Consider the following 14,722-nt stretch of genomic DNA (forward strand, 5'->3'; position numbering starts at 1 on the left):
CAGAAGGTCTGAGTGAGTGCAATCATCTGTATTTTTCTCTTCCTATTTTTAGGTGATTTTCTTCTTGAATTTTAGAAATTGCCATAATAGGCTTACACAGAGGAACTGAGAGAACAAAAGAGTGAAAGGCCAAGCACAAATTGTGCATTCCTAATGAAAATGTCTGTATTTCTCCTGTAAAAAAGAGTGCTACTTCTTCAAGCCTGAATATTTTTAGTCTTCCTCATTCAGTATTTTTTTGCAACACCTACTTTATATTTTCCTCTTACATTTCACGTATGTCCAAATCATTCAAGATTAGTATGTCACTAAACACTTGCCATCCCTATTAGGTGAACACTGCCACAGCATAAAGAGCCCAGCTAGCACTTATCTCAATTTCTCAGCAGTAACCACCGCACTGTAACCTCCCCTCCCAAAACCTGGGTTTCAAATTCAGATTCCGTTCAAAGCAAAAGCTGTTCTCCTGCAACATTCAGAACTTAACTTAAACACAGAAAGGCAACAAATTTGTATTTTCTTCAAGGTTACTCATCACCCACCATGCTTATAACAGGATATACTTGTTTTAGCTACTGAACTTTTGCTCAGATTTTTAAAACTCACTATACATACAACTTCTCTGAGGAAATCCTAATGTTCCTGACTTCTCTCTTACTGCTTCTTTAATTTTTTTCTTATCTGAATACTCCCATATAGACACATACTACTGTGTGTCACTGGACATAATATTGTGCCAAAAATAAAGTCAGTCAAAGTTAACAAACCTCTGCCTCAAGCTGAAAGGCATGACAGGCACAGCAATAAATAAATAATAAATAAATAAATAAATAAATCCACTGCGGTTATATGGGCAGCCACCTGCACACTCAAAGCCAAAGAACAGCATTTCTAGTGGGCAAAATGTTCATGTAATAGGTGATACACTGAAATAAAAATATGGTATTAGTTTATTTCAAAGGCAAATAGTTGAAGCAACCAGAAATGTACAGCTGCAATTATTTCAATGAGCAGAGTTCCAAACAAATACATTTGGAGCTCTGCATTGCACTGTGTTACTAAAATTTTATGACGGAAAATAACAGACTTACATAAGCTGTGTGTACATGCTAAGAACAATGAAACTAACTGATTTTTCCCCAAATGCCTACAAAATCACTTGACTTCAGAAAAGTTTTCCTATTCTTAAAAAATAGAAAATATGCCCCAAAAGATTTTCACTCAACTTGTCAAAATATAATTTGTTAAAACCCTGAAAGCAAGAACATAAAAGGAAGCTATCTTCTCAAATATAAATACACTATTTTAATTGCAATGCTATAGAAGTTAAAACAGTCTATAACAGGAGAGGGGAACACATGTAGATTTTTGTTATATAAAAGAAATAAGTATTCGCCTTTGCTTAATTCTCATCTTATGTGATGCTGCCATCTAGCAGGTCAACAGTGGAAGTCAGTTACCACTCTCTACCGGTGGGGGGGAGATTCCTATAAAGCCAAACAGATTTTCCATTTTTCCCACTTATTTCTTGTGTATTAGCATGTGATCTAAAATTCTGTATGCAAGCCTGCCAGCAGTGTTCATCATATACACAGAACAGTCTGTCAGAACTGAAGAGATCAAAAAATGTAATTGAAAGTAAAACAAAGACTTAAGTTAATTTGCATTAGGTTTAAATTAGAGTTCCTTTAAACGTTAGAGGGTAAACTTCTGGTTTTGCTTCTTTGCCACCTTTACACTTTATAAAAACAAAGCATTGCCATGCATTTTGTAATGTCAGTTGTTCCAAGGAGATTCACAGTCTTTTCTTGATACTACTTGAGATTTCCTGTGGCCTTTAAGACTGAAAACTCTGACTTCTTGAATTTGCAAATTGTTAATTTTGAAAGTTAAAGTTACTTACATGTAACTCAGTGTCTCAAGACAGTAGAATCTGCTTGAATTTGTGTTTGTGATTCTTGGGTGTCTAGCATGAAATAGGCAGCAAACAGTTTAAGTTTCCCTTTCATTCCATGACTAACTATTGCTATTCAAATACCTTCCCAAGAGGAATTACTCTTCAGTATCTTCATGATGAAGGACAGCTTAGGAAAAAATGAAACACCCCAGCAAACCAGTAAATCCACTTGTTATTGCTACATGTCATAAAGCAAAGMAATTGAAAATTTTAACCTTTTGTAAAGAACGTGTTAGAGAACAAACCTTGTTCCTCTGCCCCTTCACACACAGCAGACCATGTCAGGTCAATTGGATGGCCTTTGAGAGCAAAATATCAGCAGGTATTCAGAACTGTTGGGTGCTGCCCAGTTAAATTACAAAGCTGGAGTGTTTAGAGCAGTATTTTGGAACATGTAACTACATTTAACTTTCTGAAGGTTCATTTCTCCAGACCGGGGCAGGTACCCAGTGCTCTTTCACACACTGGCTCAGGGCCAGCCGCCAAGGCGAGACATCCAGTCCTGCATCCGAGATCCCAAAGCTGGCTGGTACCTCTCCGTGGCCCAGCATGGCACTGAGCATGGGCTCCCCCAATGCCCAAAGCCTTTCTGCCCAGGGCTTGCTCTTTGCAAACATGCCCTAATGACGTTTCTGAGAAAAGAACATGTACTTCTGTCTCCTTTTCTAGACTTTTTGATGTCAGATTAAAAACACTTTTTCTGTTGCTAAGAACAGAATGTTCTATAGGAGGTTTTACTTTGGATTTTCTAGAATTTTTAGCCCAACATTTTTAGCCAAAAAAGACAAAAGTTGTTTAGATACCTCTTCTTTACTTTCTTACCTCTTCCGTTAGAAACTGCAACGTAAAGCCTTTCAAAACTGTAACAATAGTTTAGCATAGACTCCTAATTGTAATGTTRTTATATACTAGCACTAAAGATGCAAATAACATTTTTTTTGCCTTCCCATCTTCCTTCTCAAGAGGTTGCTTTTAACCGAGAAGGGCATCCGTTTTCCTTCTCCCTTCCAGGTTTTCAATGCATTTACTCGGTATTTACTACTTTTCTCCTTGTTTACAAGTTCAGCAGGTTTCCACAAAGAACAAGGGAATGTGAGACACAAAAAGCCTTTTCACTCCTCAGCAACACTGATGACAGCCACCTGCCCTGCCAGAATGGGGATAAATGTGTAGACTGGAGAGGAAGCCCTTTTGGGGACACAAGGGTCTATTTGCAAGAGGGAAGAACTGCCATAAAGTGCTTCCGCTTTATGCAGAAAGAAGAAATTCACTTGCATGGGGTTGAGTTGGTGCCACATGACATTTCAGTCTCATGGGAGTCTGTCTCTGGGAAAGCCGACTATCTTATTTCACAACCCTGCACCTCCTCTTCCCAAGAGAGGTGTTTTCTTGCTGCATTTTCCTGTTCCCCTCATTCCTGAAGAAGCTGCCATGCACAGCTTCTCAAATCCTCATTAAACATTTGGTGTGTTTATGTTTTACATTATGTTAAATACTTTTTGAATGCTGGGGCATATATTTTAATTGTTTTTTTGTTTGTGGTATTGAATGTAACACAACTATTTTTATTTTCACTTCATGTATTTTTATGGATTTCAACAAAACTGAAGACTATTGAATGATTTCATAATTAATATCTCTGCATAATTGCCACCTAATTTAGTGCAAAAACTGATGCATAATTTAAAACAGCTGTGCTAGATAATCACAAGCCTTAGCATGAGACAGCCTGTTGATCTTCCTTTTTTTTYTTCAGACATGGCCTATAAGTATTTCCTTTTTCTACTACATCTGCCTTTAAGTTTTTCTTCCTTGATTAAAGGCCTTATATCCAGTAGACTAATGTAGTGACTATATAATATCTTTAACCGGTATTCTCTGTAATGCTGTTTTTATAATGTTAGCCTTTGGCACATTTTTGTTGCTATAGAAAATAAAAGCATGTACTGTTCTCTACTGAACTGATATAAGCAAGACTATTTTCTTTAAAATAACCTGGAATTTGGTGGTTGCCCTGTAACCACCAAGAACTGAAGACGCACTCATTCAGCTTGAAGCTGAAGATTAAGACACATAAATGCTGGTGTCTAAATTTCCACTGCAGCCAATGGCATGATACAATCTAGTCAATAAGTCAAAGGAGCCTGGAGATCATTTCATATGACCATCTATTACAGGCTCAGTTTTAGACATTTAGTACCATTTTGGCTAAGGTTTCCTGTCTGTTGTCCAGCTGCCAATTCAGAAACATGCAGATTTGTCTGTAGGTCCTATAACGTATTTTCCAAGCCTGCCAAAATGTCTTGGATAACCTAGACATCCAAGGCTGTCTTAGGACAATCTTAAATGTCAGTAGACRTGTTTAAGCAACTGAATCAATCCTTATGTGCCTACCATAGAGTGAGCCAAACTGTTCTCCAAACTTCATTTGACTGTGCTGGTAACCTCCACAGTCCACAATGAGCACCTAAGCTTCTAGCTCACATGTAGACAACTCAGACATCTATACTTAGATGTCTTAATTTCAAACTGAATCCCATCCCTGTAATTCTTGTAAGACTCACCAATGCATATTGGTAAATGAAGCAATAGTAAGGCCTTTTACTTAGTAATTAAAAAAAAMCAAACAGTAAATTGGCACATTGGTCTTATTCGAAATTGGAATAACACAGTCCCAGAACTGAGAATAACATCTCTGTCAAATAATATTAGGATAGATCATTCTCTAAAATCATATAGCTATCTGTGAGCAAAACTGAGAGAGTAACAGTAGCTTTGCTTGCTTGAATACTGCTAGTCCACCATCTATATAAACAATAACTAAATGTTTTGTTAAAGATCTTTGAAGTACATATTTACATACAATTATTGTATTAATGTTTTAAATAGTGTTTTACGTGTTTTTGTCCAGACACGTGCACTAGAGGGAGCTAGTACCAAGCCCGCCATGTATATTCTCTAAGGATTCTCCTCATTATTATTATATACTTTTTTGGAACTTTGTTGGTTCCAATATGCAAGAAAATGTTGGCAACATCCCAAAACAACAACTGAACATAAGCTAGTTAAGGATCTACGCAAGGTTAAACAGCTGTGACTTCCACCATCACTCTGGCAGAAATGGTTGGAACAGTTGTGACTGTGGGAGGAAGGAAAAGGGGGGGAAGCGAGTTACAAAGGGCTCCTTGAACCTCTCACGGATCACGTTCCTGGACTCTTCACAGAGCTCTAGAAGTCAATCTGCCTTCCACTGGAGATCCCAAATGGGCAGAAGTCCCCCCTTCATCCCCTTCCCATCGAAGCCTGGCAGCTAGAGAAAGTGGGGACGCTCCCTTGCAAGATGTCTAAACGCAGTGCGTGGCAACACCATCTCTTACATGAACTGAATTTTTATCAGAATTTGTAAAACAGAGTTTGCTAGATGTAGAATAGCTTTTACTCAATCCTGTTTCCATTGTACCAAGCCAAAACAATTCTCCTCCCCTCAAAAGTACAATAAAAGAAAATTATTTTGGTTTTAAACCAAACTTTTGTAAGTTAGGAAAAGCAAGCGATTTCCAATTTTCCTTATATTCTTAACTGGGTCCCCCAGCACATATGTATTATGCTACAGCCTTTAATCCTATAAATTTTCTCATTTGTCTCATTCCATGCTCATATTGAACACAGAACGCACAGAGCTGCTGGCTGAGTGTGACTGATTGTGAATGGGTAAAGTGCAGGCACATTTTGTGCCTTCTTACTAACACTATTTTCAGAAAGAAAAGAGGTAGAGAAGACATGAGACATTAGGTCTTTCTCAAAATACAAACTATCAACACATACTAAACAGTCTTCTGGGCTCAACAGAGTTGTTTTTTAGCTGTCAGCTGTTACTCCATGGCTTTTGGGATGCTGTTGTCTTCTACCACTGGTGCTTCTAGGACACCTGGAACATTGGATTCCCTCCAGGAAATTCAGCAATCTTTCCTCAGGAGAAGGCCAGAATATTAAGCCAAATGTTATTGAGCCAAATGGTTAAGCTCTGCTATGGACTTTCCTTTCATGCTTGGCATGATGCAGAAACAGGACAGTCTGAAGACTGCAAGATGATAAGAAAATTGCAACAGAACACTGAAAAGAGGAGACTGTATCCCACAAATAAGTAAAGAGGCCTCAATGCAGCACAAATCAGGAAAGGAAATTTTATCCAGATAGGAATAAACAAATCATTTTCTGAAATATACAGGAGAGTTTAAATACATAAAAGAGGACAACAGCAAAGGGCTCTACGACCACGAACTAGGTCGTAACAGGTGAACTCAAGTTAATTCCCTCCTGTTTCTGTTTTTCTGGGGCTAGAGAAATACTTAAGGTTACTACTGGGCCCTTCCCAGTGTAGACTGGTCTCCAACTGTTAGAAGGTCGTAAAGAAACAGCAAAGCTGGAGCTTTGCCTCTTATAAAGAAGTGCTACTACTTTGACATACACGGTTTCTTACAGTAGCTTCTAAAGGTTTACAGAGACCAAAATAAGGACAGGAAGGACCAAAAAAAAAGGAAAAAAGACAGCAATGGCACACACTAAAGAAACCAACAGGAAAAACTGCTATGGTGGGACTCATCTCCGCTAACCACAGTGGTGGAGAGCTTAGGTGTTTTACCTGAGTTATTCATCCAAGCTCCTTCCACAGTCAACAGAAAGAGAGAGGACCTCCAGAGGGCAATTCATCTTGCCCCAACACTGACTTCTAGAAAAGCAGAGGAACTGGATGCCAAACTTCTACCTGGCTGAAATTAACCAAGAGGAAACCCATCCCAGTGTTAAACCATCCTCTAATTTTCAGCAGTGAATTATATGTTTATATATATACACACACACACAACTAAATACATACAGACACACACACACTTTTATAACTCTTGTTGTAAACGCTCTTAAAATGCTGTAATCCTCCACTGTAAACAAAATCTGCACTGAGAGCATTATAGCACACCTCTGTCTCTCCCATCAGCAAAAGTTTCTCATGTGAAAGTAGCCCCTGTAAAAAAAAAAAAAAAAAGGAAAAAAGGAAAAAAGGAAAAGAAAAAGAAAAAGAAAAAGACTGCTTACTGATTCTTTTGTAGGCATATAAATATTTGTTTTACTTCAGTCACGGTTAGCACCTTTGCTGCTCATACAAAACTTTTCTCTGGGGCCTGGGAGTGTTGAGGGCAGAGATGTAGGGCACTGAGAGGGTCCCCCAGCTGATCCACTCTCAGAACAGCCCTGTTTTCCTCATATTCCCTTGTCCTTTTCAAGGACCCCGTGCCACCATTTTGGGACCACAAAACTACACTGAATGCTCTCAGATAATTTTCTGTTGCAGAGACTGTTCTTCTGTGTTCACTACCAAGAACCTGCAAAYCAGCACACCCACAGGCTCTTCAACCTACCCAACCAGGGTGTTAACTCACTACATTACCTTACCCCGAGAAACAGAAGAGGAGGAAAGTTAAATGGATCATTTGCCTGTTACACTTCTCCTCTTGTCCCAAGCATTTTCTTCATTAAAATGAGCTAGCTTTCAGAAAGGAATACACAAAAGAGCCCTCTTCTGATCAAAAAGCTAAAAGCACTCCTGTTGCCACTCTGTTGGTAAACAAGCCCTTCAAAAAAAAAGAGAAGAGAAAATGGACCGGTTTGTGTTTCTTTAAGAAAGTAAGGTGTATTTCAGAGGTAGTATATTTTCCCTAGATTATTATACATTAACTGTTATGGAAACTTCTATTTTTTATGGGATATTTAAAATAGTTTTGGGACGGACAGTTAAAAAATAAATCTTCTGGTATAACATTACCAAGCAATACATTCTCACTAATTTCTTCACAGTTCATTGGTGGGTGGGAGAGGAATCAACCAAGGGGTGTGCACTTCCGCTAGGTCCATAGCAGCTTCTTGGTCTGTCTGGGACCACCACAAAGCAGCATGATCACGACACAACCCTTTACTTTCTTTTGGGGAGCAAATCCACTTGCTTCCTCTTCAGTTTGACCTTTAAAACCCTGGGGGAGAACAGCACATCCCAGTTCTCACACAGAAATCCCTGAGCATGATCAYGCAGCCAGAAAAGAGCCGGAGCGACCACAGCACAAACAGATGTGATAGCCATTCTCCTAGCAGATGTCTCGAGCTTTGGAGGGGGCATCTCTACAGCCTGAATGGAAGAGCCAAAGTCACACGCTAAAAGCTGCAACAGACATCTCCCATAGGAATCAGATCCTACAGGAGGAGGGGGAAACCCTAACAAAACGAAAACTACCATTAGCATAACAAACCACACAAAAAAGGGAGAAAGTATTTTCTTTCCTGCTCTGTCTCTGCCAATAATTTTAGGGGTTCTTTGTAACCACGTCCTTCCTTAGGGAAATCAAATTTCCAGGTTGAAGATACTCCTTCAAACATCAAGCAGACAGAGTCATAAATATCTAGAGCGCTGTGAACTAGCACTTACAGAAGACATTCAATTTTGTTTCTCACATTTTCTTTTTCAGCTGCCTTGTCCCGCTTGTTATTTTAGACAGCTTCCATGCTTACAAATTAGTCACTTCCACAACGCTGTATGGAAAAGATTACATTAATGCACCTGAACATTTGAAATCTGTCACGATCTTCCTTTTGAACACAGGAGTTAATAAAAGACTATTATAAGTAGTCYGGTACTACAGTGATTCTAACTCCAGTTGGGTTAATTACATGATAATTAGGTACAAACATTGCAACACAAAACATAGCTACATCATTATTTGCAATAAATGTTAACTCTAAATAAGTGCAACCTGTCCCACAAACACTTGCTATAAACGACTTTAAAAAAAAAATTGATGGGTAAACATGAAAAAAAATTCTCGGGGAGAATTTTTTTTGGGGGGGGTAAAAAAAAAATAAAAAAAATCTCAGCACTCATTTAGAGTTCGGGATCCGTGAAAGAAAGCTTTAAAAGGAGCAAACCTGATTGGCTGTGGCTGTTGCGGCGAAGGGAACACTTGTTGCAGGAGTTGTTGCTGCAGAGACAGTGGCGGCCGTAGCGCTGTGCATCATGGGTACTTTCAGGAGGGGAACCATGGAAGCAATGAACAGGAGGGTGTAGCATTATGGTAAGAGAAGTGGTATTTTTGGCATGGTGAATATCAGAGCGGCAAGCCATCATGGGTTAAACCAGCAGATGGCATGCAATCACAGTGCAAAGCGAGAAAAGCGTGGCAGAGAAATAAAAAAGGGAAAATAGCTTATTACAAGTACAATTAAAGGAAGTTTGTCAACACAATCAGCGATTCCCAGAAAAAGAGCAAAGATCATTGAAAAAGCAGGGACTGAATGGGCTGGTTGCACATATTAGGTCTCTACCAAAATAGCCTGTTACCTGGAGAGCTTTTTTTTCCAGTACTTGTATTACAACTACCCCAGAATAGAATTCTACAAACAAAATATTTCATCTGGGGAAGGAAAATGATAATTGTTTATTAATTTTGAAACACAATTAAAAATGAATTATATTCATTTACCTTCTTCATGAAGTAAACCAGATATTTGCTGTCTTCCTTTACAATCCATTTTTTGCATTTTATCTACCAGCACCCCATAACTGTTTGACTTCATCAGAGTTAAATTACCATCTGGTCTGAGGCAAAAATCAGGAGTAGGATGATGATCATTTTCCTGATTTAAGCACTAATTTGGTTGATCTAATAAAGCAAGGCTGAGTTTGTGAAATGTTCTGCTTTTGTTCATTTTAAGAATGAATTTTAATCAGCATTCTCATGACAGGGTATTAATTTGACTTTTAAAGGCCTGATATTTTAAATGCTTTTCTGAGCAGTCCAATGAAAAGTCGTTGGGACAGGGCTACAGAATGGCACAAAGATTACTTTTCTGAGTTAGTCCCTGTTGCATTGGACTTCGATTTTGCACTGCCAAAAATATTTGTTCCGAGTGGCAAATATGTTTAAAGGAGTGAGATTCAGATCACAGGTCTCAACAGAACCTTTGTGGATGTAAGTGTGTATTTCTGGGAAACGCTGATAAAACTTTCTAACACACAGCAAAAAGGAGAAATAGGCACACCACCATGAAACTTTAAAACACTGATGAAATTTGCTGGCTTTTCCAGTATTTTATGATTTTATAGTACTAGACAATATAAAATATAAAGAGAAATAAAACTTTGAAAACTGAAAAGCAGACTGGAATTCATGATATTATGCTTTTGCAGTGTAGTTGTTATAGCAGGTGATACCACATCTAAACTGCATTTTTTATCTACAAATCTAAAAACTATACAATGTCAACCAGAAGGACAAGTGAACCTTTAATTCTAGTCATTGTCTAAGCCTTGGCTAAGATTTTTGAAACAAGTGAATATACATTATATACAGTATAAAATAAAGAAATTTGGAACCTACCAATACTGGTAGCGGGTGTCATGCACAAAACTGACCCTGCATGTCATGCAATGATAGGTGAAAAAAGTGGATAAAGGGAAGAAACAGGTTAGCTGTTTAGAGTTAACATTCAAAGTGAGATTCAAGCATAACCACAGATAAGTTAGTTAGTTAAACGAAACCCTAAGGTCATTCATAGTTTTGCTTTGTTTTAACCCCCAAAATGTGTTTGTGTTCATACTAAAATCCTACTTGAGTATACTATATGACTTTTTGCATTTTTCTGCATACATACAAGATACTTCATAAACCCTTTCATTTAATATGTTTGCAGCAATAGGTTTGTGTTTACAAAAACTTCTTTGAGTAAATATCACATTATTTTGGAACTTTTAGAACCCATTACATAATTCAAACAGCTTAATGTTGCACAGACCAACGTTCATCAACTTTTCTGATCTGCAGTGGAGAAAGAAGGCAAAATGGAATTATCCATCATTATTCTGCAGTGGTTTTGTCAAATTTATGTTTAATATTAATGTGCACATTCTCAACAACACACTAAGGTTAAGTGGACATGTGTTTCTGACCAATCCAATAAAAATGCTGCTGTGACAATTCTCAAAGCTAAACAAGTAAAAATGTGGTCAGAACTCCATAACATCCCTTGTGCCTCAAGCAGTGCTCAGGAAAGACTATTTACYGGCCATGCAGTTTAGTTTCGGTGCCTAGTCAACCTTCAACCTTTCTGAAAGGCCAAATGAGAAAAAGAACAGTACATGTTCAGTACAGTGCATATAGCAAGCCAGTGAAGGGTGGACAGGTAAAGAGACTAGTGCCACATACACCCATATTTGTTACAAAGTCAAATATGTTTTCTGTATTCCCACTTGATTATTACAGCAGACTTTTATCCAACCATCACAGTAGCAAAGTAACTATGAATGACCTTACCAAAGAATAATTCCCAAAGAATACATAAAGTTCCTAGTCTAGAGGTTATGAAAACTCTGACAAACAGCACTGTAAGGAGGGAAAAGACTTGTTGCTTTTAAGATCATTCACCAAACAATAAGGAGAGGTGACAAAGCAATTGTACTGATGTAAAACAAAGTGCAAAATTTTGGAAGTAAGCCATGCTAAATCAAGCCCCACACTTTTTATTAGGGGAGCAAGTGGTTAAGAAAGCAGAGAAGTTATATAAAACAATTCAGTTTTATATATATTCCAGCAGCAAAACTTGTCTTAAAATTAAACTTTTTTTAACACGCACACACACACACACACACACACACACAAGCAACACATTTTAAAATTTTACCAGTTCAGAAAATATTACATAATCATTTAAAATCCAACAGATAATGTCATGCATTGCTCCTTATAATTGGGTGACATGACAGTTCTTACATCCAGCAAATCCAAAGAGGTGCATCTTCTTTTGGACTTCCCAAGAAACATGGGAATTACCGATGCACCATCTTTAATGAAAAGCTCATTATACCCATTCTTATAGAGTGGGTTCCCCCCTTTCTAACCTCCTCCCACACCCCACTCCTCTCTCTAACATCCTTTATAGGTGCTGATGGCGCTCACAAAGAGTAGGAGATTCAGTATTGTTAAAGAGGTCTTCCGCTGTGGGTCTGGACTTCATCTGCTATGTTATTCCTCTATTTCTTCTTTTTCGTGCACTTGTTTTGAGACTTGCCAACAATCTGGCCCTTAAGATTTGGCTCCAAGAACCACCTTTTCTACCATCAGAAATTTATATGCTAAAAACTATAATTCTGACCATCAGTTGGAAAGAGGAAAGGACAATAAACAGCATACAGAATGAGCTACTCAAGGAAGCATGAGCGCTCCYGAAGTCTGGAAAATATCTAAATGTTATTTCACTGGAAAAAGTTTATAGACTACTGTATTTTCCACAGTTAATCTACATTCTATGGTAGTTGCATGCAATAGTGATAAGCCCTGAAAGGGAGTGCTTAAGAGAAGGAATAATGCATATCTTACTGCATTCTTAGATTCTTAGGGTGACGATATAAGATGAATTTGTGGAAATTTCTGTATGTTTGTAAGTGCAGGGCAGTCTTCCATTCATTTCCAAATAGGCAGGCTCATGATTTTTTTTCAAACACTCCCATAAGCGTCAGCACATTTTCTGCCACAAATATTCTGGTGCACAAATGTGCTATAAATACTGTGTTCTATAATTTATTATAATAAATACAGGGGAAGGTTCCAAGGTTATTACTTAGGTCTTACACCAAAATTCTATGAAATCAATGCCATCTGTGTTTGTTTTTAATCTTTAAAAACATATGGAATGTTGATACATCGGGAAATCATTGCATGTTGCATTTCATTCCTTGTTTAACTGGCATTATTTCTATATACTAAAATAAAATGTTGAAATGTCAACAAATGCATTTGAAAACACATAGTTTTAAAGAATTCTGGAAGTTCACAGTTGATAACAATCTGAAACTAAAATACGTAATTTGTTAATTACAAATCAAATCATGTAATTCATTACACAGGATATTTACCTTTAGAAAGTTCAGAGTGGGGGTAACTGACATAATTTAAAGAATTATACTGTTATTGCTTATGCAAATATCTAGTACCCTCTTTTTTTCCCAGCGTTAAAAAGAAGCCCTGGCACCAGCCGTTAAGCAGCTCAAGCCACAGTGGATCTTTGAGTGGTCTAACTTTACAGACTTCTGAGCAATGAAATACAAATTACATTCTCTTGTTTTTAGATCACCTACATGAAGAATTATAACCCCAACTATTAGCCATGAATGCTAGGAAAAGTACTGGTTTCATTCCAAAATGAAAACCACAAAAACCAGTTCGATGCCTGAAAACCCTTTAATGCAGATGCAGGGAGCAATTTCTTTTCACTGTGCTTCCATGCAGGCATTGGCTGCAAGGTTATTGCTAGTGCTCCAGTTCTCACTCGGCTAATGTGCAGCAATGGTAATCCCATGGCTGCAAAACAGCAACAGAGGGAGCATAAAGCTACATCCAGAGGGCAGGGAGCGCCTGCACACTTCCCACTGCATCTTGGAAGCGTAATGCCTTTCCCAGTATTTTGTTAGTAATATTTTGCCTTCTCATTTCCTAGGAAAGCTCTGGCAGATAAAGTCAAAATACAACCAATTTAATGTAGGAAGAAAGGGCAAACCGTGGACAATGATTAACTAGACTGTGAATATGAAAAGCAATCTAATGGCATGTTGAAATTACTGCTTGAATTCTCATACTTTGCAGAAGGATTGAAATAGCTTGTAAATGCATGTGCAGGCTTCATCTCAGAAAGAACAGGGAACATAATAAAACATTTTATCCAGTGCAACAGAAACTGTCTTACATAGAGGCTACCCAAGTAATACAAAATTTGTTCAATGTGACTGCAACATACCTGTTGGGATAAATGCTGCATGTTGCTGCAACTGAGCATTGGCAAGAGCCTGTTGATAGTGCAAGACACTGGGATTGAAAACAGCACTGGCACCATTGCTTTTTTCAAGTGCTTGTCTCTTTGGTAAAGGGTGAAGAACACCAGGAGGAAAGGCCTGTAAATAAGAAAGTTAGTTAAAATCACATAATTTTTAAGGCATTGTCTATAACATACATATAAATACAAAAACTTATTATTTTTAAAGCAGCTAAAGATGCCTTGCCATGCATATTAACTCAAAGCATAGCAATGTAAAATGAGTGAAATATTGTTATTGATAGCAAAAGCATGGTACTATTAACCTAAAACTGTAGCAGCACAACTACTGAAAAGAAAGGCCTTTAAAGCAACAAAAATAGCATTTCCTTTAAAGAGGTTTTGAGTACTACAGGGAGAAAAAACCACTTGTGTTTCATTGCCAAGTATCTTTTTAATTTAAATACCGTTTCCTATTATTATATAGATTAATGGATTATGTTAAGCATTTTCAATTACAGAAGCAGTTTTATCTCAGTTCAACTTTTTTTATGACAAGATATTTAAAAATGAAACCATGTTAGGAACCGAACTAAATCGTCTGCGTTCATTACGTATGAAAATGAGATGGAGAACTACAGTACGGAGGTTGTTGGTTTTTTTTTTTTTTTTCATAAATTAACGAGAGGTGAAATCATTTCCGGTTGATGTTTAAACGAAAGCAATACGAGTTTCATTAGTTGCTTCTCCGAAAAAAGCTACATGCAAAGCAAAAGGTGAAAGGTCAAAGTACCAGGTCTACAGTTGCTTCGAGAGGTCGCTTCATTGCTTTGGCAGTCGACTGAGTCTTTTAATAACAGGCAGCGAGCACATGATGGCAGTGGGCCAATGGGATTCAAGCGAATTAACATACAGGTAAAC

The 14,722-nt window shown here is 37.7% G+C and overlaps 1 protein-coding gene across 3 annotated transcripts in view; it reads right to left on the reverse strand.

Annotated features, from left to right (window-relative positions):
• The window catches only part of MBNL2 (muscleblind like splicing regulator 2), a 94,001-nt gene that overhangs the window by 7,956 nt on the left and 71,323 nt on the right, over positions 1 to 14,722 (reverse strand). Inside the window, exons 6-10 of one of the 3 annotated variants that reach the window (XM_026058203.1) lie at positions 14,595 to 14,648; positions 13,787 to 13,940; positions 10,378 to 10,413; positions 8,927 to 9,021; positions 8,500 to 8,533 (exon numbers count right to left, since the gene is read on the reverse strand). In XM_026058203.1, the coding sequence (XP_025913988.1) occupies positions 8,516 to 8,533; positions 8,927 to 9,021; positions 10,378 to 10,413; positions 13,787 to 13,940; positions 14,595 to 14,648 (357 nt within the window). In that variant the 3' untranslated portion in view covers positions 8,500 to 8,515. Of the gene's footprint in view, positions 1 to 8,499; positions 8,534 to 8,926; positions 9,022 to 10,377; positions 10,414 to 13,786; positions 13,941 to 14,594; positions 14,649 to 14,722 lie in introns of those variants that run through there. The other 2 variants (XM_026058205.1, XM_026058204.1) reach the window with 2 other exon arrangements.

The sequence above is a fragment of the Apteryx rowi genome, unplaced genomic scaffold (genome assembly GCF_003343035.1).
Source record: "Apteryx rowi isolate R43461 unplaced genomic scaffold, aptRow1 scaffold_144, whole genome shotgun sequence".
NCBI classification, from domain to species: domain Eukaryota; kingdom Metazoa; phylum Chordata; class Aves; order Apterygiformes; family Apterygidae; genus Apteryx; species Apteryx rowi.